At 26.0% G+C, this 25,274-nt stretch overlaps 4 protein-coding genes across 9 annotated transcripts; 2 read left to right on the top strand and 2 right to left on the bottom strand.

Moving 5' to 3' along the window:
* Nucleotides 1-145: 145 nt before the first annotated feature.
* On the bottom strand, nt 146-8,712 carry LOC127288131 (poly(U)-binding-splicing factor half pint). Of its 5 annotated transcripts, XM_051315413.1 has the most exons (12): nt 8,535-8,712; nt 7,997-8,048; nt 7,450-7,638; nt 6,101-6,207; nt 5,742-5,807; nt 5,320-5,480; nt 3,554-3,612; nt 2,277-2,490; nt 1,330-1,816; nt 1,023-1,234; nt 537-942; nt 146-462 (listed from the first exon to the last, which is right to left on the bottom strand). In XM_051315413.1, the coding sequence occupies exons 6-12, from the start codon at nt 5,374-5,376 to the stop codon at nt 353-355; spliced, it is 1,545 nt and encodes a 514-aa protein (XP_051171370.1). In that variant the 5' UTR covers nt 5,377-5,480; nt 5,742-5,807; nt 6,101-6,207; nt 7,450-7,638; nt 7,997-8,048; nt 8,535-8,712; the 3' UTR covers nt 146-352. The 5 variants fall into 5 exon arrangements, with proteins under 5 accessions (XP_051171370.1, XP_051171371.1, XP_051171368.1 ...); XM_051315414.1 differs by lacking the exon at nt 6,101-6,207; XM_051315411.1 differs by lacking the exons at nt 6,101-6,207; nt 7,450-7,638.
* Nucleotides 8,713-8,875: 163 nt separating this feature from the next.
* Nucleotides 8,876-10,678, top strand: LOC127288133 (histone-lysine N-trimethyltransferase SMYD5). Its single transcript, XM_051315416.1, has 5 exons — nt 8,876-9,033; nt 9,221-9,513; nt 9,592-9,907; nt 9,974-10,151; nt 10,245-10,678. The coding sequence occupies exons 1-5, from the start codon at nt 8,995-8,997 to the stop codon at nt 10,574-10,576; spliced, it is 1,158 nt and encodes a 385-aa protein (XP_051171373.1). The 5' UTR covers nt 8,876-8,994; the 3' UTR covers nt 10,577-10,678.
* Nucleotides 10,679-10,750: 72 nt separating this feature from the next.
* Nucleotides 10,751-12,713, bottom strand: LOC127288134 (uncharacterized). Its single transcript, XM_051315417.1, has 6 exons — nt 12,574-12,713; nt 12,120-12,304; nt 11,990-12,047; nt 11,447-11,912; nt 11,209-11,376; nt 10,751-11,135 (listed from the first exon to the last, which is right to left on the bottom strand). Exons 1-6 carry the CDS (start codon nt 12,581-12,583, stop codon nt 10,997-10,999), a joined length of 1,026 nt encoding a protein of 341 aa, XP_051171374.1. The 5' UTR covers nt 12,584-12,713; the 3' UTR covers nt 10,751-10,996.
* Nucleotides 12,714-13,071: 358 nt separating this feature from the next.
* LOC127288138 (unextended protein) lies at nt 13,072-24,054 on the top strand. Of its 2 annotated transcripts, none has more exons than XM_051315426.1 (14): nt 13,072-13,566; nt 17,188-17,461; nt 17,548-17,691; nt 17,801-17,956; nt 18,064-18,252; nt 18,362-18,535; nt 19,174-19,345; nt 19,769-19,960; nt 20,040-20,186; nt 20,318-20,452; nt 20,537-20,806; nt 20,887-21,122; nt 21,460-21,684; nt 21,862-24,054. In XM_051315426.1, exons 1-14 carry the CDS (start codon nt 13,112-13,114, stop codon nt 21,994-21,996), a joined length of 2,904 nt encoding a protein of 967 aa, XP_051171383.1. In that variant the 5' UTR covers nt 13,072-13,111; the 3' UTR covers nt 21,997-24,054. The 2 variants fall into 2 exon arrangements, with proteins under 2 accessions (XP_051171383.1, XP_051171384.1); XM_051315427.1 differs by having other exon boundaries at nt 21,460-21,573.
* The last annotated feature ends 1,220 nt before the right edge of the window (nt 24,055-25,274 follow it).

Genomic DNA, 25,274 nt, shown 5'->3' on the forward strand with positions numbered 1-25,274 from the left:
TTAAATTTACACAAATTACCAGAAACGTATCACTTTTTTTTCATTAATATCAATTATCTTTCTGACGTTATAAATATTCTCAAAAAAAAATCAAATTTATTTTAGAATTAATTTCTAATGAAACTTAAAAAAAAAACATTCAAACTATGCTACTTTAGCAAAAAAGAAAGAAAAAAAAAATACAAGGCATTCAAAATTCGATACAATTAACATTCATACACTCAGCATAAAAAATTTAGCACAAATTGTTTCTTTTTTTTCAACAATAATACGTATTCTTCCATAGGAGAAAATAGATAAACTCTTAGATCACTGTCAACTTCGAATGAATAAAAAAAAAAATAAATAAAAATCAGCCGGAAAAATCATTGTTGTCAAATAATGCTTGATCGTAAAGTTCACCTTTTACCATTCTTCCACCGAAATAACGTCCATTTAACGAATCTCTTGCTCGTTCCGCTTCTGTAAGAGAAAAAAAAAGAGAATTGTAATTTGTTTTAGTAAAATATTAAAATGGTAAATGGTTATTGACTTACCACACATTTGGTTAAATGCAACAAATATTTTGACTATAACTTCAGCGTCTTCATCGTCTTCAGATTGTCGTTCATTGTAAATGATAACGTGTTCAACAACACCGAATTTCGAACATTCATCTTGAATTTCTTCTTGTAAACTCTCATCAACATCTTCGGGTGCAACCATATTTCTTAAAATAACAACTCGAGATTCAACTTTTCTCATTAATTTTTGCATAACCAAATGTCTTGCACTTTGTCCTTTTATTGACATATTTTCTTGTTGTTGTAATGTCTGTGGTTCAGTTTCTTCTAATAATTTCTTTTGTAGTTCCTCCTGTTGTTTTTGATGTGCCGCTTGCTCTTGAGCTCGTCTCATCAAGTCCGTACTTGGTGCGGTTAATGAAGCGGTTACTGGTATTTGCTAAATTTTATACAATTTAATATATTTAATGAAATGAATTTTAATAAAAATACATAAGTAAATTTTTGATTTTTACTTACAACTTGTGCACCGACTGCAGTTGGCGCTACAACAGCCGGAGGTGGAATAGCGACCGGTTGACCAGTAATCGGTTGAATAATGGCAAGAGGTCGCGTCAAAGTTTGTGGAATTGCAATACCAGGAGGTGGAATGATAGGTGCAATTGTTGCTACCGATGGTGGTGCCATTACTGTACTTGACGGTGTTGTTGAACGAGCAATAGTTGGAAGTGCTAAAAAGGCAATTATTTTTTTTCAAAAAAAACTTTTCTATTTTAAAATTAAAAAATAGTAAATATTTTGAAATTAAAAATTAGTTTTTTTTTACCTTGAGATAAGAGTGGAGGTGTCGTTGCTCCAAGTTTTGTGAGACCCAATGCAACAGCATTACTTGCAACTGCATCCATCGCTTGAATTTTAGCTGTGGCTGCAGCTGCGGCAACTGCAGCGGCTGTTGGCATTGTACTGGTACCACTTGGTGGTCCCATTAGTGCATTTGGCGGTGTAATTGCACGTCCAACTCGAAGATATTGTCCACCCAAATCAAATAAATTCATTGAAGCAATGGCTTCTAATGCAGATTGCATTGTTTCATATTCAATGAAACCATAGCCTTTGTGTCTATGCGGTGAACTTCCTTGCGCCAATTTACAATAGGTAATTGGTCCAAATGCTTCAAAAACCGATTTAATATCATCCTCGGTTAAATCTTGATGAATTGACGCAATATAAATGCGATTATAGTGTTTACTTTCTTCGGTAATTTCATCAATCACCGATTGTGCTTGAGGCATATTTGATGGTCTTCCAACGACCTTTAAAAAATTTACATAATAATTTTAAGAAAAAAAACAAATATTTACAATAATGAAAATATTATTTCAAAAGGAAAGGAATGTTGGTTACATTCAAGGAGCAGAAGATGCTACCAGCGAGGAATGGAACTGCCTATAACAAATATATTCAAAAAATTTTTAATTTAATTATAGTTAATAGGATTTTCCTCGGAGACAGTCTTCGTTTTATTGTTAACCCTTTGTCATTAATAGATTTTTTTTTTACTAGAAAATTGTTATAACTGCGAAAAAATTGACAATTATTTTTCAATTATTTAAAAAAAAAAAAATTTGAGGACTATGAAAATTGTATAGTAAAAATAGAGGATTTTTCAAAATAAAATTAATTTGAGGTACAAAATAAAATACTGCGGACCTCCGAGGATTTGCTAGGATTTCGCATGGACAGGAAATTCGTTATATAGGTTCGTCCTGCTACCTTGATATTTCTTCCACCAATCATGACGCCGTTCATCTGTTCCAAAGCAAGTTGTGCCGCTTCAGGTATTTCATACTCAACAAATGCAAAGCCTTTGTGTTTTTGTGTCACGGGATCCCATGACATATTAATTGATTTAATTGGACCAAAAGGTAAGAAAGCTTGTCTTATTGTATCTTCTTTCAATTCAAAACTTATGCTGCCCACGTATACCCTGTTTTTATTTAAAAAACAAAATTAATAATATACACTTAATTTTCATCCATCAAATCTCACAACAAAAAAAATTTTTTGCAAATTTTAATACAAGATTTAAAATTATATTTTCTCCAAATATTATAAATTTTCAATTCTTTTCTTTTAAAGATTATATTTTTCAAATAAAAAATATCTAATTCATGTAATATTATAATTTATTGTGAAATTTGATGAATAACAAGAAAGGTTAATTACTATTTTATAACTATATTAAAATAGATTACCGAATTTTTCTCCCTTACAACAAGAATTTCACTTTGAAAAAGTTATTTTAGTTTCAAGAAAAATTAAATTTCGAAATAAAAATATTTATATATAGATTAATTTCATGTTTGTTAATGAAAGTTCCAAGCGTTCTAAGAGAGAATAATTATTTTAAATTCGCGTAAAACTAAATGAGATTTAACCAAAAAAAAAAATTAGAAATTATAAAAAATAAATTAATCTTTATTGAAATTATGAACTGGTTAAAAAGAAAATCAGAATTTCTTTGGAAAATTCTTTCAACATTTTTGAAATAACAGCATAAAAATTAATTTTTTCAAAATATATTATATCCCTAAATAGAAAAATTTTAAATTCTCAATTTTGATATATATTTTCTTTTACAAAAAAAATTCCCTAATTAATAATAAATACTGGAATAATTAATAATATGAAGAAATTTAAATCATTAAAGGCAAAGAATTTTTTTAAACCTTACTTTTGATAATCCTAAGAAATTCTGAATATAATAAATAAATGAAAAATAACATGCAAAATTTAAGTTTACGCGAGAAAAAATTAAAACAAATTTTTTAAAATTCGAGAAACAAAAAATTATTAAAAGAAATGTAACTTTTAGTTTAAAAAAAAAAAAAAATGTTATGAAATAGATTTTAAAACCTAGGTAAAACTAAAGTAAATCTAATTAAACTATAACTTAAAAATAGTAAAGAACCACAGATGATGTTCCCGAGTTGAATTACCGAGGAACTTCTGGATAAATCTCGGTGGGCTATAGCAAAGAACAAACAAACCTGCACATGAGGGCGAGAGCCTGCTGTCTCTGCACCTGATTCCGTTGACTAGCCATTTGCTGCAACACAAAGGACCATCGGCCTTCTATTGATATCCCTCCCCCTTTTATAAACACTATGTCTTGTACTCATGTTCTTTTTTTTTACCATTCTAATTTCCTCACTCAAACACCATTCTCATATATTGTATACAAAAAAAAATAATTCTTTTTCTAAAATTAACATATGGTATTTTATCAAACAAAATTTGAAAAAAACAAATACCATCTCAAAATTTTCAATGAGAATATGATTCAAATTAAGAAAGAAAAATAAAAAAATTACGTTTTTCTCGAGTTGATGAGAAAATAATTATGAGAAAAGATGAATTTTGAAAAAAAAAAAAAACGAATGGTGAATTTGAGCTCAGAAATTAACAACCTTTTTTTTGTATTTTTTGGAATTTGCCCAGAGAATCATGCATAAAACTTGTCCTCGTTGCAGTGTAACAGCTCTGCTCCCGCCGACTATTATACCCGGTTAAGGTGCGACTATGTTTATTTTATTTTACTTTTTTTCTATTATTTCTTTTTTGTTATTTGTATATAGGAACTTAGGAAAATGTTTAAATATATATATATATAGGTTCGATCGGATTTAAAAACTTCGTTCTTGACTTGGTAGGCACTAACCTGCACATTAGCAATAAAACTTGCTGCCGCAGGACCAACTTATTCTTCTGCGGGGAGAAAAAATTAACCGATCAGAGTTAGTTCTTGATTTTTTTCGTGTTGTTTTCTACTAGTTAGCGGGTTAAAAATGTTAGTACACAAATTTAACACGACTCGGCGGGACGAGCTAAATTTGTGAGGACCACACGTATTTTTTTTTTTTTTTTAAATGTTTCACGTTTTGAATTTATATTTTTGTTAGTAAAGCACTATTGAAAATTGTGAATGGATTTCAAAAATGTTTCACTTAATATTTTTAAATTGAAATTGAAAAATTGTTAACGTAAACTAATTTTAGTAAACAAAAAATAAAAGCTGTACTTTAAGCAATTATTTTTATCATTCAATTATATTTGTAAAATTTATTCCTTTTTTTATTTATTAATTATTTTGTCACTTTTTCCATAACCGAAAAAGTTGTGAAAAACATTTTCAAAAGCCATTCATTAAATTAATAAACAGCATAAGTGGATGATTAATTTAAATGAAATGATTAATGTAACTAGGGGAAAATATTTTTTAAAAATGCAAATAATCTACATAAAAATAAAAATGCCCCATAAATTATCTATTAAAAGCTAATTATAATCAATTTCACTAAGTTGAAAATTTTAATTCTATACTTTAAAAAAAGCTGCTTCTATAATAATTATTTTCTCATTGTTAAGAAATTTGAAAAAAAAATTTACCGAAACTTGTTAATTTTGTCAAAAATATTATATTCAAAAGTTTGTTAAATAAACTAGTGAAATTGATTTAATAATTAAATGATTGTTTAAAAGTGTAATTTTTGAAATTTTACATTATTTCTAAACTACTGTTATATTTTAATTTCAAAAAAGAGAATTAATGAAAAAAAGAAAAATTACGAAAAAAAATTGATACAATTAAAACAAATATTGATATCAAATATTAATTAAATTTTAAAAAGGATTTTTTTTTAATAATGAATCTAATAAAATGAAAATAATGAAATTTTGAAAAATGATGACTAATTTGAAAAATCACACGAGTGTAAAAAAGAATTGAATAAATTACATGAAATGTGAAACTTACCTGTTGTTGATGAGCCAAAGTTTGTTTCATCAGGACCATTTTTATACTTTGTTCCATGGCATATTTTTTGGCTTTATTCACGGTATCTTGTTGCTCTGACGATATTTTCGGCAGTCCAGCACCCAAGATTCCAGGCAAAGTAAGATACTTTGCTCCAGGACCTGTAAATAGAATTATAATTTTATTAAACAAAAATTATTAAAATCACAGGATTATTTTTTTTTATTTTAAAATTACTTTTAATCAGATCTTATCAGCAAAAACGTCCAGTGAATCATAGAAATCTACATTCAATGGAACTTTAATGAAAGAGACTTCGTTACATTTTAATTGTCACGAAATAATAGGTTCATCACAATAAAATTTTAAAATATAATAATATTTATACAAAAAATAATAATTATATTATTATTATTACTCACCAGCGACAACCTGACCTGTTTGATTAAGATCATAAATTGGTCCTTGCAAGAAGTCACTAGCATTTCCTGTGAAGAAATAACTAATTAGTATAAATATGCATTTTCATTAATTAAAAAAATTCTTCGATACTTCATCCATCACAACGAATAGGCTTTGAAACCCGAATTTTTTATTTAAAACAAAAATATATATTTGTTTTTTTTTTCTGTGATGGAGGAGGTAAAACCAAGGGTCGACCATTTCTTACTTTTACAATAATTTTCAAATTTTTCTTTTTCTTTAAAATTGACTCGTCTCGAATGAAGAGAAAAAAGAATCTAAAAAACAAGATTATTAAAAATAAATATTCTTTACTAACTGTTAAAGATGCTTTAGCACTTTCTATTTGAAGCCATTAATCGATTGTAGTGTTGATGATTCACTCGACAAACATAATCAACCTCAAGTTTTTTTTCAAAACAAAATCTGTAAAAATTTTGATAAAAAAGAAAAAAATTTAGAAAAATTTGGTCGAGTCAAAATACCCTTGTTTTAGAAAAAAAAATAAAAATAAATAAACTTTAATCATAAACGGACAAAGATGTGCACTAAATACTGTTTTTTTTCGGGGGAAAACAAAAATTAAGGAAAATTTCCCTAAAAATTTGACGAATCATAAAAAGGGGATGTAAAATTACGATGCCTCCTAGCAGTATCCAGAGCCGGTAGTTCCTCGAAACTGTAAGTTTAAAGAAATTAAAACAGTCAATTTATCACCTTCTATTATTTTTCCCCACCCTCACTTTTTTTTTTCTTTTTATGGGAAAAATCTCTTTTTTTCATCGAGAAACAGAATTCTCTTTGCATGCCATAAAAAACAAAAATAACTCGAGAAACGTTCACGGCTGAAATCGATAGTTTTCAAAACCTTTTTTTTTTTTTAATTAATTTTATCTAAAAATGTTGTTAAATTAATACATCCGACTTTATCTGTATAAGACATGCGCATCTTTTATTTCATTTTGATTTTTTTTTCATCCAATTACCTACATGAAACGACCTATTTGGATTTCAAGTATTACTTTTGAATCAGACCAATTTGTTTCTTCTAGTCTCTGAAACAGAAATCAGAACACGTTGGTAACGCAGCGTGAAAATTTAGCTGTTTGTTTACTTTACGATTTTTTTTTTCAAATTCGAGAGAGTTTGCATCACGATTTTTTTCATTGTGTTCGATTAAGGTATATAATCGTGTTCAGGGCTGAGGAATTGAAGGTTGCGCGTACAAAATATCCGAGACAGGCGACACACGAAATCTGTAAGCACAAAGCAAAGGAGAACACTCTCAGTGCATTTTTTCTGTGCCAATTCCTAATACTTTGCCTTCTCCAACCTAATCTTGATTTATTCCTAATACTTTTTTTTTCTCTATTTAGCAATGGCGATGTCAGTTTTGTTTTGTTAATATATATATTTTATAGCCTTCATCTTTTTTATGATCTCTTACCTGCTTTGTTTCCAATCTAAATATTAATGAGTACAATAATTATCACCACTGCCTTTTCTAATTAAAAGTCTCTTTTTTTTTTTTAATTTTAAATAAATAGAGAAAAATGAATTTCTAAGAAAATTTAAAGAACATTTTTTTATTCAAATGTTTTTGTTTTAAATTATTTTAATGAGACTCATAATTAGCAAGACTTTAAAAATCTAACCTAAAATGCTAACCTATCTAGAATTTGTGAGTATTTTTTTTGATACTCGATTATTGTCAGTAGGAGTTTTTTTTATGTAATAAAAAAACTCTGATTTTTTCTGTTCAACGTATGTAGCGTTCTCTTTCTTTGCTTGGCACACGCTCATGATCACAGCTCAGTCGAAGGCCACAGAATCTGTACTGTCTCTCTGCTGTAACATCTCAGAACAAAAGGACAACCATACATTAGTTTTATTTAGGGCCAACGGTTCGCCTAACACCCTAAGCCTATACCAAAATATGTTACATTGTGAAAACCATTCGACAACAAATAACGACAAATAAGTTAGCTTTTAAAATAGAGCTAACTTTTGACATCCCTAATAATTTGAGAAAACATGTTTCTTTTTCTGCAATTCCGTTTTCAACATAAATTATTATTTCGCATTCTGCTTTCTGCATTCACCGTTTTATCCATCTGTATTTTTTTTTCTTTTTTTTTTTTTAAGTACAAATATGTAGTTTCCTACAGTATTTGAAAAAAAAAAAAATTATAATTGTTTTGTAAAAGTAAAATACCTTCTGCTCGGAATTTCTTGCTAGGTGATTCTGAATTGTTTTGTGTTGACATCTGAAAAGAAAATTTATGACTTGGAATAAACCTTTTTATATAATTATAATTATATTACAAATAGGACATTGACATAACCTTAAAAGCAAAACAAAAATTAAGAATAAAATTTAATGCTTGATAACTAATTTAATTAATTTTTGCAATAAAAATTTGAAATAGGATCATTTTTTCAATATAATTCATAATAAGAATAATATTTAACATAACAATATTAAATTGACGTGATCATAAGCAAAAATCAATAATCTGTGACACTAATTTGTGATGAATATACAGATTACAAAAGAAAAATATTACATAGAAATAAACAATAAATTAATAAATATTCTCGGTAAATAAAACTGAATATTTTTCAATGAATACTATAAAAATGCATTTAAACAAAAAATTAAGAATGCAAACGTCGCCATTACACTATAACGAAATTGCTAATCTGTGTTAAAAGATCAGAAGCACTTTTTAGAATATGAATAACTTTCTTACCATTGATATTGTACCGTTCATTTTAGCAGCTGATTAACTGCTCGGTTTTACACTATTATTTACACTAAGAATAAATATAAACGACGTCTGTTAATTATAAATATAGAAATAAACGTAGAGACAATCCTTTTCTTGTTCCTGTTTCTTCCGGAAGTTGTTAACAGAGTTATGCCTACTGTAAGTTCAAATGAACAACTAATTTCTAATTTAAAATGACAATATATAACTTGAATATAACGAATAGATAAAAATTTTCTAAAATAATCCTTATTTATAGTATTATTTATTTAATTTGTAATTATTTTATATCATAATTTTAAGTAAATAAAATTGGAAATATTTTCAATTATACAAGATACTTGACTCACATAGTCATCGAAGGAAATGTGACAGATTTTTGATAGGTTATGTTACCTGTACCGATTAATACACTAAATAACAATTGAATTTTATGTAAATAATGGAAGGTGTTCAAGTAAGAATAATTAGTAATGAAAAGGTAAATATTTATTAATATTAAAAATAAAATTTTAATATTTATATGAACTTAAATAATATTTTAAATTCTTTTAAATTTTGTACTGTTATGTGTAGAAATGCGTTATTTGAAGTGAAATTATTTTTACTTGTAATTATGTAGATATGAATTAAAAATTATTATTATGATGTATTTCTTTTACTAATAGGGTAAAGGACTTTTTGCTCTTCGTTCTTTTAAGGAAGGTGATACAATTTTTGAGGAAAAACCATTTATTTGTTGTCAATTCTCTTGGAATGCTGAGTATGGTTATTTAGCTTGTGATAATTGTTTAAAACCCTTAGAAACTGCTGAAGAGAATGTACGTCGACTTTCTGAAAAATCAAATATTATTTTACCCTATCCAGAATGTTGTGAAACTAAAACGGAATTAATCACAGAATGTGAATTATGTGGAGTAAAATATTGCAGTAATGGTTGCAAAATTGAAGCATTACAAAGGTGAATTAACAAATAAAAATATTCAATTAAGAAAATATAAATAATTAATATATTTTATTTTTTTTCATTGATCTATAGATATCATGAAAGTCTTTGTTTACATTCGAGAAGTAAAAATCATCTTCATCCACTTGTACGATTAAATGACACGTGGAAGCAATTGCATTATCCACCGGAAACTGCGACTGTAATGTTACTAGCACGAATGGTTGCATTAATTAATCAATCGAATGATAAAGATAGTATTAGATTTGTTTTATCTCAATTCTGTCATCGAACAATTAACGAAACACAAGAAATAGCACACAATTTACTTGGTGAAAAATTTGTTGGTCAAATCGATCTATTGAGAAAGACAATGCAAAATGTTTTAAATACTGAATTTGTACAGGACGTAAGTTGATAATCATAAAATGATAATTCTTATAAACTATATTTTAAAAGAAGAAATTGATTTTAGTGGTTTACACCTGAAGGATTTAAAAGTTTGTTAGCATTAGTGGGCACAAATGGTCAGGGCATTGGTACAAGTGCTTTTAGTCGATGGGTTAAAAATGTAACCAATTTACAATTATCCGACGATCAAAGAATGCAAGTTGATAAACTCATTGATAAAATTTACGACGATATGGAAGAAGGTAAATAATTATTTTTATTTTAAATAGAAAATATTAGAAACTTTAAAATATTTTGCTTATCAATGAAATTGAAAAATAAAAATAATTTTTTAGTTGTTGGCACATTCTTAAATAATGAAGGTTCTGGACTGTATACTTTACAATCAACAATAAATCACAGTTGCTTACCAAATGCCGTTGTTGAATTTCCATATTCAAATAGTACCTTGGTATTGAAGGTAATTCGAGATATTGAACCGGAAGAAGAAATTTGTATTGCTTATTTGGATGAATGCCTCCTTGAAAGAAGTAGACATTCTCGACAAAAAGCTCTAAGTTCACAGTATTTGTTTATATGCAAATGTACAAGATGTTTATTACAGGCAGAAGATCCTGACGTTACTTCTGAAGAAGATTATGAGGATGACGATGATGAATCATTGTGATCATGATGATATATATCAAGATAAAAATATTAATTTTTATACGATAAAATAGTTAAAACCCTATATACATGCATTTTAATAAACAGTTTTTTTTATCGCAAATTAGTTGATTTTTATACAATCCAAAATGATACCAAAAAAATTACTTTTATTAAATAAAAAGTAAAAAAAACATTTTTAAATTAATTAATATTTACTTCAATTGTTAATAATTTTACAAAAATTTACATTTTTTTTTTTTTTATTAATTTTGAAATTTATACATTTTTTTTAATTAAAATTGTAAAAGTGGAAATTTTTAATAAACAAAAGAAAATTAATCAATAGAAAAAAATAGACATTACCTATATTAGATATCAATTTTAATAAATTGATTCTAATTTACATCAAATAATGATGATTTTATTAATAAAATAAATTTCATGTTTCCACTAATTTTATAGAATTCCTTCCTGACGTTGTCCATTTTGATAAATATGCAGGCATTGGTAATTGAATAACTTTTTCCTTTATTAAATTTTGTAATAAATTGTTAACATTTGTACTATTAAAATTCCATCTAAAAATAATTTAATACTAATATAGTATTGAATTTTGTATATTATAAATAAATTTTTATTTTCAAAACTTACCCAATGCATAAGTTATAATTTGGTAATTTTTCAACTGTTTCCTCATCATACCAAGTGGAATTTGCGCATTGTAAAGCTAATGTTTCCACTTGTGGTGGATCAGGTCCAAAAAAGTTTTTCACATATTGTTTTCTATGTATAGCTTGTGTGAAATTAATACCCGTACTCCTTGAATTTGAAAATAAAATTTATAATTTCTAATTTTAAAAATGAAAGATAGAAAAATATTAATACATACGTGATAAGTGGTTTATGATCTTGATATGGTACGTCTTCCATTGTTTCAGTATTAATTGCACCTTGCCTCTTTTGCCACAGCAATTTAAATAGTGATCGTAAATTTCTACCAAATAATTGAACTCGTTTATATTCACCATACCCCATGGAATTTGAAATTACTCTAATATACGGATTTGTCACAGTTTTTTTAGAACAGAAAAAATGATCCTGCCCCAAAATTAGAGCAAAACAAATTGGTATAAGCCGAACAGTTTTTCTTTGTTTTGATTTTGGTTTTTCTTTTATTGCAACAAAAATAAAACCGTCATAATTTGCAGTATATACTTCAGCACTTACATTCTGTTCACTAAAGAATTCCATAATTCTTGTTGTTACCTCACTTTTTGTCATAAAATTTATCTTTTCCTTGATTTTTAACATTTCAAAAGTATACCATGTTTTTTTCATATGATGTCTACTGATGTCTAAAACAAAAATAAATTTTAATAAAAAAAACAACAACAATAATTAGTATTTCTTTTTTGAAAAAAGAAATATTTACCTATTACTTCTAGTAATGAAAGACGATTTTTCAGATCTTTATTTGTCAGATTGTGATCCTATAATTAAAATGTATAAATTAATAAAAACTACACAAAAAGTAAATTAACAATAACAAAAAGAAAACTCACATCAATTAGTCTTGATATTATTTTTGTCACATTCAAAACAGACAGCCTTTGCTGACTTTCTATTAAATCGGTTCTGATTTTTTTCCATGATGTTTCGGGAAAAACTGGCACTACAGTATTTTCTAATTCTTCAAATTTAAAATGTTTTATGATATTTATTATTTGCCGCTTTTCATTCAGCAAAGCTAAAAAGAAATAAACATTAATTTCAAACGAAATTATTTTTTCAGCTAGAGATAAGTCAATTTATTTATAAGGAAATATATTTAAAAAATTCTAATAAAAATTTATTATAATAATACTTAAAAATATCCTATTAACATTAAAAAAATATGTAAACAGAACATAAAACATATTCATAATGATGATAAAACCTAACCTATACACTTTCCATTTTAAACGATTTATGACAGAAAATTATTAAAAAAATACACTGTTTGTAAAAAATACTCACCACCGGGCATAATGATGTAATTTGCCAAATGAAATTTGCAGCTAGAGCGTCCTTAAATGTAAATAATTTTAATATTATCTATTCAATTACATTGACAGATATAATTCATTGTTGATGAATTAACTGCACAACGGCAACTAAATCACGTGACTTTTCTCCCGCCAAGACGCCATTAAATTCATTATCATGTGACAATGTGAAACAAATCCCATTGGTTTTCCAAAAGAAAAGTCATTTGTTATTGGTCGAAATTTTTAAAACTATATTCAAAAAAGATTTAAGAAACTAACTAAAAATTGTTACTAAAATAATGATTTATTTCAATTTAAAAAAAAAATGAAAGAAATTCTTACGAAAATTGTTCAAAAGTAGAATAAATTTGGTAAAATAATATTTGAATTTAATGTTATATCGTTTTATATTTTTAAAAAAGTGTAAAATAAATCATTGCGCATGATCAAGCTTTATATGTGTTGGAGGTTATAAATGCAGCTGAAAATGAAACAGAGTGAAGTTGTCGCGTTGACTTTGTCGCATTATGGCGCGTCATGTTGATTACTCGTGGTTGCCGGTTGTTGTTTTATTTATTCTTTTATCATTTCACCTAGCGAATGCTTTCGTGCTGCCTCAGGTTAGCACAATAACAAATATTACGATAAATAGAATAGGTTTGTCAAGCATTCAAAATTTACCTATAAGTGAGTCAAATGTGTCCAAGTTTGGTATCCTGGTGGAAGTTAATGGTACGGACCTTCATGCCGACCTCCAACTCATCTGGTCAGTAAATGAAAGAGATTGTGAATCAAAAAATGGATTACGAAAAATACAGGCAGCCAGCGATGCTCAGCATGTTGTTTACGAATTCCAGGATAATCGTATCTTTGAGGTTAATGTGGTTTATTTTTGCACCAATTATGCTAATTCAAAAAGTGAAAACAGGATGGAATGGATTAACTTAGGAAAAGATTTTTCCATAGATTTAAAATCAAATGGGTAAGCAATTATTTTACTTCTTCTTAAGGAAAATAATCATATTCTTTGAATTCTTGATAATGATTGTTGTACTTGTTGTTTAAAACGCCCCTTGCTATCTATATAGTTATATTATGAAATTCAACTTGCGGAATAAATTTTAACGTGTCTGTTTATAATTTTAATGCATTTATATCTTGGGAGAAGTGCATTAACTCGTGATGCATATAAGAAATAATTGTCAAGTTATATAATTTAATAAGATTCTAGGATTTATTCTATACTCTCTGAAGTGCTGACAATGTGAAACAAAATTCTTTGTGCCTCACTGTATTCTGATAAAGGCAATGAATGAAATCACTATTGTCTAAAAACAAACAAGTTTCTTTGTATCATTCATAAAGAAGTTGGTGTGTGATTTTTTTTTATTTATTTTTCAATTACAATTGAGTTATTAATACAAATTATATTAATTTTAAATGAACAATTTTTTAGAAATAGTAAAAACGTGTATTTTTTTTTCTCTTTAATCATTTTACGAAATTGTGAGATATTAATTGATTTATGATAAGAATAGTCTAGTATTCATTGAACAATTATTGCCTAACTTCCGAAGATTGATTGAAGCTTAAATAAAATTTATTTTAGCGGTTTCTTTGCAGTTTAAGTGGTTTGAATCGTAAAACGCCGATTTGTTTACTTTTTATTACGCAATTGTGAATTAAATTTTTTTATGTGATTTTTGAAAAAAAAAAATTAGTTAAATAACTTAAGTTTAATAAACTTAAATTTTAAACTCTAAAGTGTTACAAATATACAAAAATATAAATAAAACCAAGGTTATAAGAGTGATCGTATATAAATAAACACTTTACTCCAGAATTTATTTATTCAGCCTAATTTTGCAATTTAAATATTAGGATTCTAATTCATTTATGTAATCTTAAATTGTTTGAATAGAGAAAAGTTGAACGACCTAGTCATATTAATAACTACAATGCAACACATGCTACGAGTTCATTTCCTAAGCAATTATGAGTCATTAAAGAAAATAATTTTTTTGTCACAACTAAAGAAACCTTTATTTTATTTTCTATATTAGAATTCTCAATTTTTTTTCCAATTTAAAAACATAGTTATTTTCATTTTGTCATTTTACACTAATTAATTTAATTAGATAATCCGCTAAGACTATTTGATTAATTAAATAAAGTACTCTATATATATATTCATAAGAACAACTATAGTTTTTAAAAGTAATTTTTTTTTCCTTTTATAGGATTTTTCAGGTGGAAAAATAAAATGTTAACTAGAATGAAAAAAATAAATTGATTTTGACTGATTGCTACTTTGATTGCATTTTATATTATAAAAAATTTCAGATAATAGGTTATCGACTTATACGTAATATTATGTTTAAAAACTGGTTCATACCAGGTCAGTACTAGTAAGATCTTACCAAAACGAATCAGAACTAGAATTCAGTCCTAAATTTATATTTGATTATAAATATATTTCATTAAAATAGTGCATTCTTCATTAGTAAACAAAATATATGTTCATTATCTAAAAGTTGCAATATTTGCAAATGCAATATATATATATATTTATAAAAGTACAAAGTAAATATATATCAATATAATTTATGAAAAATATCTATTTATCTAAATATATTCGAACTTTGCTTTGATTGATAATACCATTAACTCAAATGTGTTTTTATTTATATTATACTGGCCTCTCAGAATTTAATCATACTTAAACTATAATATTGTAATTAATAACATGGTATGCCTATTTAAGTCTGTAATTATCAATTAAAGATGAAAATTAAGATCTAGCATATGGGTATATCATTTTTTTGTGAATGATAATTTACTGTTTTCAATATAAAATTTATTTTCAATTTAATTTTAGAAAATGATTCAGAGACAGACTTAACCTTTTGAAAAGTAAAGGATAGAAGTAGACATCAGGGGAATATTGGCTGTGAGCCATTACTTTTTAGTATAATTTCAAGTTAAATCCTGTTATTCTGAAAGTTGAGAAAAAAAAATTTGTTACGTCATTATTTTGTGTATTTGCCACCGGAAAAGAAAAATGTTAATCTATCAGGTTAATTAATAACGAACTATATATATGTATATATTTTTTTTAAATGGAAAAAAAATATTCGTTCTCACGAACGTTATATTTAAAACTTGAAGATTTTTGATTAAAATGTTTTATGACACTGTGTTGGTAACTCGAATAATACATAGAAGTGTAGAGTTCCCGCATATTAGTCATTCAAAAAGAAAAATTAAGTCACAAAATAAAATGTTTTTTTAGTTAATTAAGCCCAAGATTTAATTGAATGTTTTTCTTTTCTTTATTTATTGTAATTTAAATTGAAATTTCAATGTTATCTTTTAATTATCAGTTATGAAAATAATTATTAAAAATTATATCGATATTAATATATATAGTTTGTTGGTTCAAGGGTTTGGAAACATTAAGAAAATCAAAATTCAGTATATAAATAGAAAATATCAAAATAATAATAAGAGGCAGAATTTATTAAAATTATGAATATTTAATTAGTAAGTATTCTCATTTTCCGGAAAATATTATTTTAAAGTACACTTTCTTTTTTATTCAAAGGAAAAGAATTTTTTCTATAAGAACATTATCACACAAAATAATACAGTGAGAGTTAATTATTATAAAATTATTATTTTGATAAAATTGAGAAATGAGAAATGATAAATGAGAAATTTTAAAAAGTCATAACATTTGGATGTAGAATTAATCAATAGTCTGTGGGTTTAAGAGTGTAGTGTATGTATGTATTTATCAAACCCTAGAGCCTAGGAGTGCGAATGTGATGCCAAGGGGTGGCCTTGTTAACCTTGACCCATTTGCATATATGTATATTAATTCTTTTGAGTTCTCATATATACTTATATATTTCATATACATGTAAGTTGGAGAATTTTTCCTAAAAGATAATTTTCATTTTCCCTTAAGTATTAATTTTTTTTTTCAATCTCAAAGGTGTAAATAGCACATAATTAACTAATTTGTCAATTGTATATCCATTTTATAATCAGAAATTATGTTTGCATTTGTACGTATTCAGTTATTCTTAAACTGACTTGTATAATCAATTGCCAAGTTACAGAAATTTACTCAAAAATATCTTTAACAAAATGTTTTTGATTTTTTTCTTTCTTCACTAGCATTTATTAATTATATGAATGTTATTTTTTTATTCACTGAAAACAATTTTAAATGAAGATATTGATTTTGGAAATTTTTCTTATAAAGAAATGATTTTTAAAATATAAACTAAAAGCATATATATTTCGTAAGAGAGATAGCTCATATCGATGTACATAAAATAAAACTAATCTAGCTTTTATTTTGAAATTCGAATATATCACAAAAATTCTTAATTAAGTGACTGAAAAAATATATGTAATTTTTATAACAAATGGTTTTATATTTAGGAAATTTTTTTTTTTAATGAAAAATAACATTCAGTTATTTACTTATACGTATAATTAAAATTACAAATATAATTATTACTATTAAAAAATTAATTATGTTTATAATAATCAGGATTTTGTTTGATATTTTTAAATATTTTACTTTTTACAGAATATATTCACGTACGCGTCGAGAGTACGTCCAAGAAAACCTACCAATAAATTCAAATAATAATTCAGATTTCCATATACGTGGTATCAGGGTCGAAATTTCTGATAAACATACCGTTTATGGTGATGATGGTGTACCAGAAATTTTAGTTGGAACCGAGGTAGTGCTTCGATTATTTGGCGTTGGAATCACCGAAGATGTTGAAGTTGCATTTACAAATTCACAAGAAAATAAAGGTGCCTTATGTGATAAACGCAGCACAGATAAATTTCCAGTAAGTTTTAAAATTAAACTAATTTTTTAAGTATATTTCAACTTATTTTAATATATAATCATTGAGAATTTATTATATTTCCTTAGGTTTACAAAGTCGCGGAGAATACAGCTTTAGTTTCGATAATTTTTTCGAAACCAGGAGTTTATTATTTGTGTGCAAATCGGAGAGCACAAGAAAAAGAAATTCCTATTTCAGCTATACACCAAGGTGCTGACAGCTATATGACTGTAAGTTTTTGTTTAAAAAGAAAGGAAAATAGTTTAAAATGATTATAATATACTGTGTGAATTTATGTTTGACATACAAACTTTTGTATATAGAATACGTAAATTATAGATTCGTGCTTATGAAAAAGCTCTGCCACTCTGGGCGTCAATAATCATCATTCTTACTTGTCTCAGTTTCTCAGCATTATTTTCTGGTCTTAATTTGGGTCTCATGTCATTAGACAGAACGGAACTGAAAATTCTTTGCAATACTGGAACTGAAAAGGTAAAATTATCAATTATAAATCGATATAAATATAGAAAAAATATAAAAAAATGTAAAATTTACATTATAACTTTTAAAATTATAATAAAAATAATTTTTTTTTTCAGGAAAAGCAATATGCGAGAACAATTGAACCCGTGAGAAATATGGGAAATTATTTATTGTGCTCCATTTTGTTTTCTAATGTTCTTGTGAATTCAATTTTTACTATTGTCCTAGAGGAACTTACATCTGGACAAGTGGCTGTTATTTGTGCAACACTTGCTATTGTTATTTTTGGTGAAATTACACCTCAAGTGTGTATTATTCAATTTCTTTTTTACATTATTTATAAATAATGATAATTAATTAATGATTTTTAAAAAGAAAATTGTAATATTTGAAATATTTTTCTATTATTTTTAGGCAATTTGCAGTAGACATGGATTATGTATCGGTGCAAAAACAATTTACATGACAAAACTCACAATGATCCTGACATTTCCTTTAAGTTATCCAATAAGCAAGCTTTTAGATTTAGTTCTTGGTGAAGAAATTGGAAACGTCTATAATCGTGAACGTTTAAAAGAACTTGTCAAGGTGAGAATTTCAATTTAACTGATTATTAGATTTTTTCTTTGATAAAATTTTTATTTATTAGAAGTGATTTTGAAAAATTTAAGAAATTTTTAATTATTCATTTTATATTATGTTTTATTCTAAAGTAATGTGAAATTATTTACATATCTTTTTGATTTAAACATTGACTTCCGGAGTTAACCGGAAATTAAAAAGAATTTTATTGTTGACATTCTGTCTTCATTTATCGGAAGGATAAATAAAATAATTAAATAAGCCGAAGAGACATTTTTTTATATTAGATTTAAAATGATAGTGACATGCATACCATTCTCTATGTTGTTAGAAACATGACATTAAAACAATCTCACATGTATTAATGAGTCATGCACCGGGTGGGGTGGGAGGGTGCTTATCAGAAAGTCGGATATTCTCAAATTGCGAGATATCAAACCGAAACGTTAACGTGCGATGCAAAGCTACTATCTTTTTTTCTTTTACAAAGATATATCATTAAAAGATAACCCATAAGTAATTCGATACAATATGTAATATAAATTCAATTTAATAAACCGTTGTAATATGAACTGAATCATCAATATTAGTACTTTAAATATAAAAATAATTAATGCCTCATTATAATAATTATTTTTCTGTAGGTGACTACTGGATTTAATGATTTAGAAAAAGAAGAAGTAAATATTATTTCCGGTGCTTTGGAATTATGTAAGAAAACAGTCGCCGATGTCATGACTCGAATTGATGATGTTTATATGTTGGACTACAATGCTATTTTAGATTTTGAAACAGTTTCGGAAATTTTGAAATCCGGTAAGTTTTTATATCTCTTTTCAGAAAAATTCATTTTTAAAAGTTTATGAAACTAAAACTAAAAATAAAAGTTTTTAAACATCTTTTGTAAAATGAAATAAATGAGTTAATGGTCTTAATCAATTTGGACCAATTGGTATGAAGATTATCCATTAATATATAGATAAAACTTCCTAGATCTTATCTTCTTCTTTGTCATCATCATCTGAGGGAGGAGATTTTTGTCACTTTTATTGATATAATCTTATTTTATCTCGAGTGCATTATTTTCTTTTATTTAGCCCAATCATATTAATTAGTTAATTGAAATTTAATGTTTCATTATAATGCTATAATTTAAAAATTGATAAACTATTTTAAAAGTATTTTTTGATTATGCTTATACAAAAAAAATATTCTTTAAATCAAATTTCTCTTTTACAGGATTTTCACGAATTCCCGTTTATGAAGAAACTAGAAATAATATTGTCTCGATATTATACATCAAGGATCTGGCATTTGTTGATCCGGACGATAATAAACCATTGAAAACATTGTGTGAATTTTATAAAAATCCATGTAACTTTGTGTTTGAAGACGTTACATTGGACGTAATGTTCAAACAGTTTAAAGAAGGTTCAGTTTACTGTTAAATAGATAACTCATATTTCAATACTTGAGATTTTCTTTGATAATGACATACTTTTTTTTTTAGGACACAAAGGTCATATGGCATTTGTACAACGAGTCAATAGTGAAGGTGAAGGTGATCCATTTTATGAGGTCATTGGTTTAGTAACTTTAGAGGACGTTATTGAAGAACTGATTCAAGCTGAGATAATGGATGAAACTGATGTTATCAGTAAGTAATAGTTTGATTGCTCTGTATGTGTGTGTGTTTTTTTTTTAATTTTACAGAATAGAAAAATAATTTAATTTAAAAAATTCAATTTTTAAAAGTTAATATTTTTATTTGAATTCCTTTTTTTTTAGCTGATAACAGAAGTAAACGAAAGAGAGTGAAATCAAGAATGCAAGATTTTACTGTTTTTGCGGAGAAAAATGAAAATCAACGAACACATGTCTCGCCACAATTAATGTTAGCGCTGTTTCAATTTTTATCTACAAGTAAGTAAAATTGTATATTTTTTCAGAATTTTCTTTTTTTTTTTTAACATCAATTGAAAATAAATAATATTCTTTTGTTTATAGTTGATTCCTTCAAATCGGAAGTAATATCGGAAAATATATTACGTCGTTTATTAAAGCATGATGTTATTTATTATATAAAAGTAAAATCGCGTGAAAAAGCGCGTCACGATCCAGTGACAATAATTTACCAACAAAATAAGGCAGCGGATTATTTTGTATTAATATTGGAAGGTCGTGTTGAAGTTACTTTGGGTAAAGAAAACATGACTTTTGAGAGTGGACCATTTACTTATTTTGGAACACAAGCATTAGCTATTAATGTTTCTGCACGTAAGATAATTTTATGTCATTTTTTTAATTTCAAGATTAATAATTATAATTTTATTGATTTGTACTTATTTTTTTTCTAGTTGAATCACCTGTTAATACAAATCCACAATCAATGGGAAGCATTCATTCTGTGAATTTGAATGCAATAGCACGTCATACATTTATTCCGGATTATACTGTTCGTGCAGTAACTGAAGTTTTTTACGTGAAAATTAAACGATCGTTGTATCTTGCGGCTAAACGTGCTACTCTATTAGAAAGAAGTCAAAAGGATATTTCTCCTAGTACAGATCAATTTGATGATGAAGTCGAAAAGGTAAATTATTTTAAATAAATAATAATATAAGATTCTTTTATTTATAGGATAACAAAAATTTAGTTTTTCTCAAAACAAATACGTAATTATCATTTCTCTCGCGCTTTTCAGTTATTAATGCATGATATTGATGAAGATGAGGAGAATTAAACATGAAAGAAAATTTTTATCAAAAAGTATGTTATTTTAACGATAAATTAAAAAGAAGTCTCAGACAGTTTTTTTCTGGTTTCTTTTATTTTTTACAAACATTTAAATAAAAATGTACTTTTTTGTTTTTATTTAAACTGATTTTTTACACATATTTTATTTAGAGAATTTTGTTGATAAATTTCAGCTGTTACATTCTTTGGACGAGGATGATCGCAGTGCACCAGAATCTCCAATTTTACCGAAGGATAAAGGATTTAACGATATTGAGGAGTCACAATCACATACACCAATTCATAAGGTGACAACTTTACCTGCGCTTCTACCTGTCAGCGCTAGTCCCATCACAAATTCCAAATTTATTTCACCTCACAGTGAATACAATGGAAAATTAAAAACCTCACCCATCAAGGTCATTAATATGGACACTTTTTTATTTTAACATTTCATTGTTTATTTGGAATTTATTTTTTACCAATCATTTTTAGCTGCTAATCCAAGTCACAAAATTAGAGTCTAATAGTGACCGCTTTTTATTAATTTTGCTTGAAAGTTATAAAATTTTTTTAAAATGTAAAAAATTTTTTAGGTCACAAGTTTATCGAATTCACCTGTAAGGACACAAATTGATGTTCAAGGAGAATCCGTGAGATTGTTAGCGGAAGGAAAATCCCACGAAGATGGTGAACGAACAACACTTTTACCAAATGAAGATAAATCTTAACACTTGCAGAATGGCCGATGGAATGTGACATCGGACATTATCTACGAAGGAAACAAAAAATTGCACAACGAAGGTCAGGAAACTTCAGCGTGACGCAAGTTGTGATTTTTTTAGTAGTATAATTACTTAGATTTTAAAACAAATCACGATCATATATATATTTTTTTTGTTTTTATTTAATTTGATTCGATTCATTTTACTTTATAAAAGAAAAAAAAAATCATTATCCATTAATACACAGCAATTAAAGCTGTACCCATCCTCTCGTATTTTGAGATTATTATACTCAGGGACTGGATGCCAAATTCACGTGTACCATGAGATACAATGGTCATTCCACTAAACTACATTTAGCTTACATGAACAAAAACATAAAGTACAAAACAAGAATCATTTAGTCGATAAATATCGCGAATAGAAAACAAGAATTAATATACATATACGAAATTGAAGAATATTTTATAAAAATTTTTTCAATTCTTTATCTTTTTTGTACATATTTTTTTGTTTTAGTATTTTTTGCGTTATTGTTTTAATATTGACTTATATTTGTTTTTTTTCATTTATTTAACTTTTTTAAATATTGTACATATATATATGTTTATTTATTGAGGAACTTAATTTATGGACATATTTACAAAATATTCCTGAATTTCGCAAATGTTTCTCTACATAGAATTCAATCATCACATTCTATATAAAATGGTTAAAAACATTTTTGAAAATAAAAATGTAACTTCCAGTCATACGTAGTATTGTAATAGGACAAATATTTTCACATAATTTATTTTTATAATTATGTGTGCTACAAATCATAATTGTTTTTTTTTCTTTTCTTAAAAACAATTTTCATTTCACATTTGTATATAATAAGCGTAAAAACTATTTTTACATTTTATTTATTTGTCTATTACATATTTTAATTAACGAGTATGAATTTTGCTCTCGATGTAAGAGAATGTTTTACATGTGGATTGTCTATGAAGTCAAAATGGGTACAGCTTTTTAGCTTTATTTACAAGAAGTTGAAGGCAATTAAATGATTAATGAAGTTAAAAATAAGAATTTTGAAATTTATTAATTATTAAAAGTAATTTGTAAAAATTATAAATTTGATAAACATTTTTTTCTTTTTTTTTGATGAGATTAAGCAAAAAGTAATTATTTAATTTAAAAATTTTGCTGAATTCATTTTAGAATATTTTCTATTTAGTGCCTTAATACAAAACAAAAAAAAAATGCAAGACCTGATAAACATAATTAATTGTTCTTTTAATTTTTTTTCTGACTTAGAATAATATTACAATAAGGGGCCATTCATTAATTACGTAAGGGTCCTTAGGGGGGGGGGGGGTATAAAATCTCTACATGGTCTTACATCGGGGGTGGGGGGTAGAAGCTATTGTTACATAAATATTCTGCCAAGTATTTTCGATTTGCATTGTTGTAATTAATTTTTTAATTACATTAACATTGTTAAAAACTTACGTAAGAGGGGGGTGGGGGGTCAGAAAGATCTTATGTATTCTTACATCGGGGAATGGGGGGGGGTCAAAATTAGCTAAAATCGTCCTTACGTAGTTAATGAATGATCCCTAAAATAAAAATTAATCGACTAGAAATATTCGAATATTAAAGAACGCATTTAATATATATAAATTTCTTTTCAAATTTATCTTCACTCATTTTTTGCGATCTTTAACTAATTGTAAAATAGAGAGTGTTGAGTAATTAGAAGAATTAAATGAAATATAGGTAATTATTTTTTACATTTACATGTATAGAGCAAAACTCAAATACATACGCGAAGAAATCACTATAAAGACATATCTTTTGGTATGATAAGTATGCAGTCACATAATATATAGAACGATATGATCTTTCAATTAATTATATTATAATGTCACTTGAAGTGTAACAATCTCGATGATACCCTGAAAATTTAAAGTATCATTGTGGGACGTTAATCTGGCAAATTGTCAATATTTTGTAAAATTTTTATGTTTTATTAAGCGTTTGATTGATAAACATTTTTTTAGGATATAAATCAATTTTATTTTGAACGAATAATAAAAAAAAATAATGTTATATTATTTATTTAAAACAAAATTGATGGAATATTCTATCATGAAAAGTTTTACTATTTTTTGTTATTTATAATACATTTTTTAAATTTTGAACCATTTTTTTAAATTTTTGAATTATTTTTATAAACGTTATTGAAAAAGAAAAATTAAATTTTGAAAATATTTTCAAATATCTCCAGATATCTTTATTTTTTTATCTGGATTAACAATTTTCTAATTAACATTATTTTATAATAAGATCAATTTTTTTTATTGATATTTTGCCACAACGAACCTCCTCTAATTTTTTTTTCCAACTAAAGCTGTGTTACTGCACTTAAATTATTAGTTTGAATTGAAACTTTGTTATATTTTACATTACTTGTTTCAAACCATGACAATCCTTCCAAATTGTGCCATTTAGTCTAGTACTTTTTTTTCTTTTTTTTTTTTTTTTTGAAAAAAATTTGGCAAGACTCAAAAAAGTGCAGTCACAACTTTTTAAAACGTTAAGTATCTTTCATTTTTTTTTTTTAAATAGTGTGTAGCTATAATTTAAATCTAGAGTTGTTATAATATTTTGAAATAATGTTATTTTACGCACAACTATTTAAATCCGTAAAATACAGAAATTAATGAAAAATTATTCTTTCATAGCGTCTTCTGAGAAAAATCAATAAAAGAGTATTAAATTTCACATCCATTTTGATATCTGGAATATTGAAAAAAAATAATATTTTAATACATTAAATATTGTTATCGTTTTAAATTTTTAATTGTTATTCATATTTATTAATATAACACCAAGAGAGGATAAAATCTGTTAGTAAATATAATAATTACGAGAATAATAATGTTTTAAAAAATAGCGAATGCGTGCAGAGAAAGTGTTTCGTAATTATACGTTGATATATAAAAATTATACCCCTATTTAAATGTTAAAAGAAACGAAATCTTATTTTTTAATTATTATAACTATATAGGAATTGAGTGTTTGTATTTATTAATATACATTCTCAACATAAATGAGAATAAGGTATTAGTTTTTGTGAGAGTTTTTTTTCAAATAAGTTTGTGCCGTTTATACGCATCAGTTAAAATGTTGAATGCAATAATTATCATTTGTTAATTCTTTTTTTTTCTTTTAGTAAAAATTAAGTACTTTATCATGAACAACTATTTGCTTATGCGTGATAGATAATAGGTCTTTGT

This window comes from Leptopilina boulardi, unplaced genomic scaffold (genome assembly GCF_019393585.1).
Source record: "Leptopilina boulardi isolate dan_hultmark-lab unplaced genomic scaffold, ZJU_Lbou_2.1 LbouV2_38, whole genome shotgun sequence".
Classification (NCBI taxonomy): Eukaryota; Metazoa; Arthropoda; class Insecta; order Hymenoptera; family Figitidae; genus Leptopilina; species Leptopilina boulardi.

Coding starts and splice junctions, on each gene's coding strand:
- LOC127288131 (XM_051315411.1), bottom strand. CDS start 8,555: ATGAACGGTACAATATCAATG. Junction 1,235..1,329: donor ACCTCCACTCTTATCTCAAG/GTAAAAAAAAAC, acceptor TTGCCTTTTTAG/CACTTCCAACTATTGCTCGT. Junction 943..1,022: donor CTGCAGTCGGTGCACAAGTT/GTAAGTAAAAAT, acceptor TATAAAATTTAG/CAAATACCAGTAACCGCTTC.
- LOC127288133 (XM_051315416.1), top strand. CDS start 8,995: ATGGAAGGTGTTCAAGTAAGAATAATTAGTAATGAAAAG. Junction 9,034..9,220: donor GAATAATTAGTAATGAAAAG/GTAAATATTTAT, acceptor TTTTACTAATAG/GGTAAAGGACTTTTTGCTCT. Junction 9,908..9,973: donor ATACTGAATTTGTACAGGAC/GTAAGTTGATAA, acceptor AATTGATTTTAG/TGGTTTACACCTGAAGGATT.
- LOC127288134 (XM_051315417.1), bottom strand. Junction 12,048..12,119: donor TAATATCAAGACTAATTGAT/GTGAGTTTTCTT, acceptor TTTTAATTATAG/GATCACAATCTGACAAATAA. Junction 11,913..11,989: donor TTCATTACTAGAAGTAATAG/GTAAATATTTCT, acceptor TTTTTGTTTTAG/ACATCAGTAGACATCATATG.
- LOC127288138 (XM_051315426.1), top strand. CDS start 13,112: ATGGCGCGTCATGTTGATTACTCGTGGTTGCCGGTTGTTGTTTTATTT. Junction 19,961..20,039: donor GTTCAAACAGTTTAAAGAAG/GTTCAGTTTACT, acceptor TTTTTTTTTTAG/GACACAAAGGTCATATGGCA. Junction 21,685..21,861: donor TAAAAACCTCACCCATCAAG/GTCATTAATATG, acceptor AAAATTTTTTAG/GTCACAAGTTTATCGAATTC.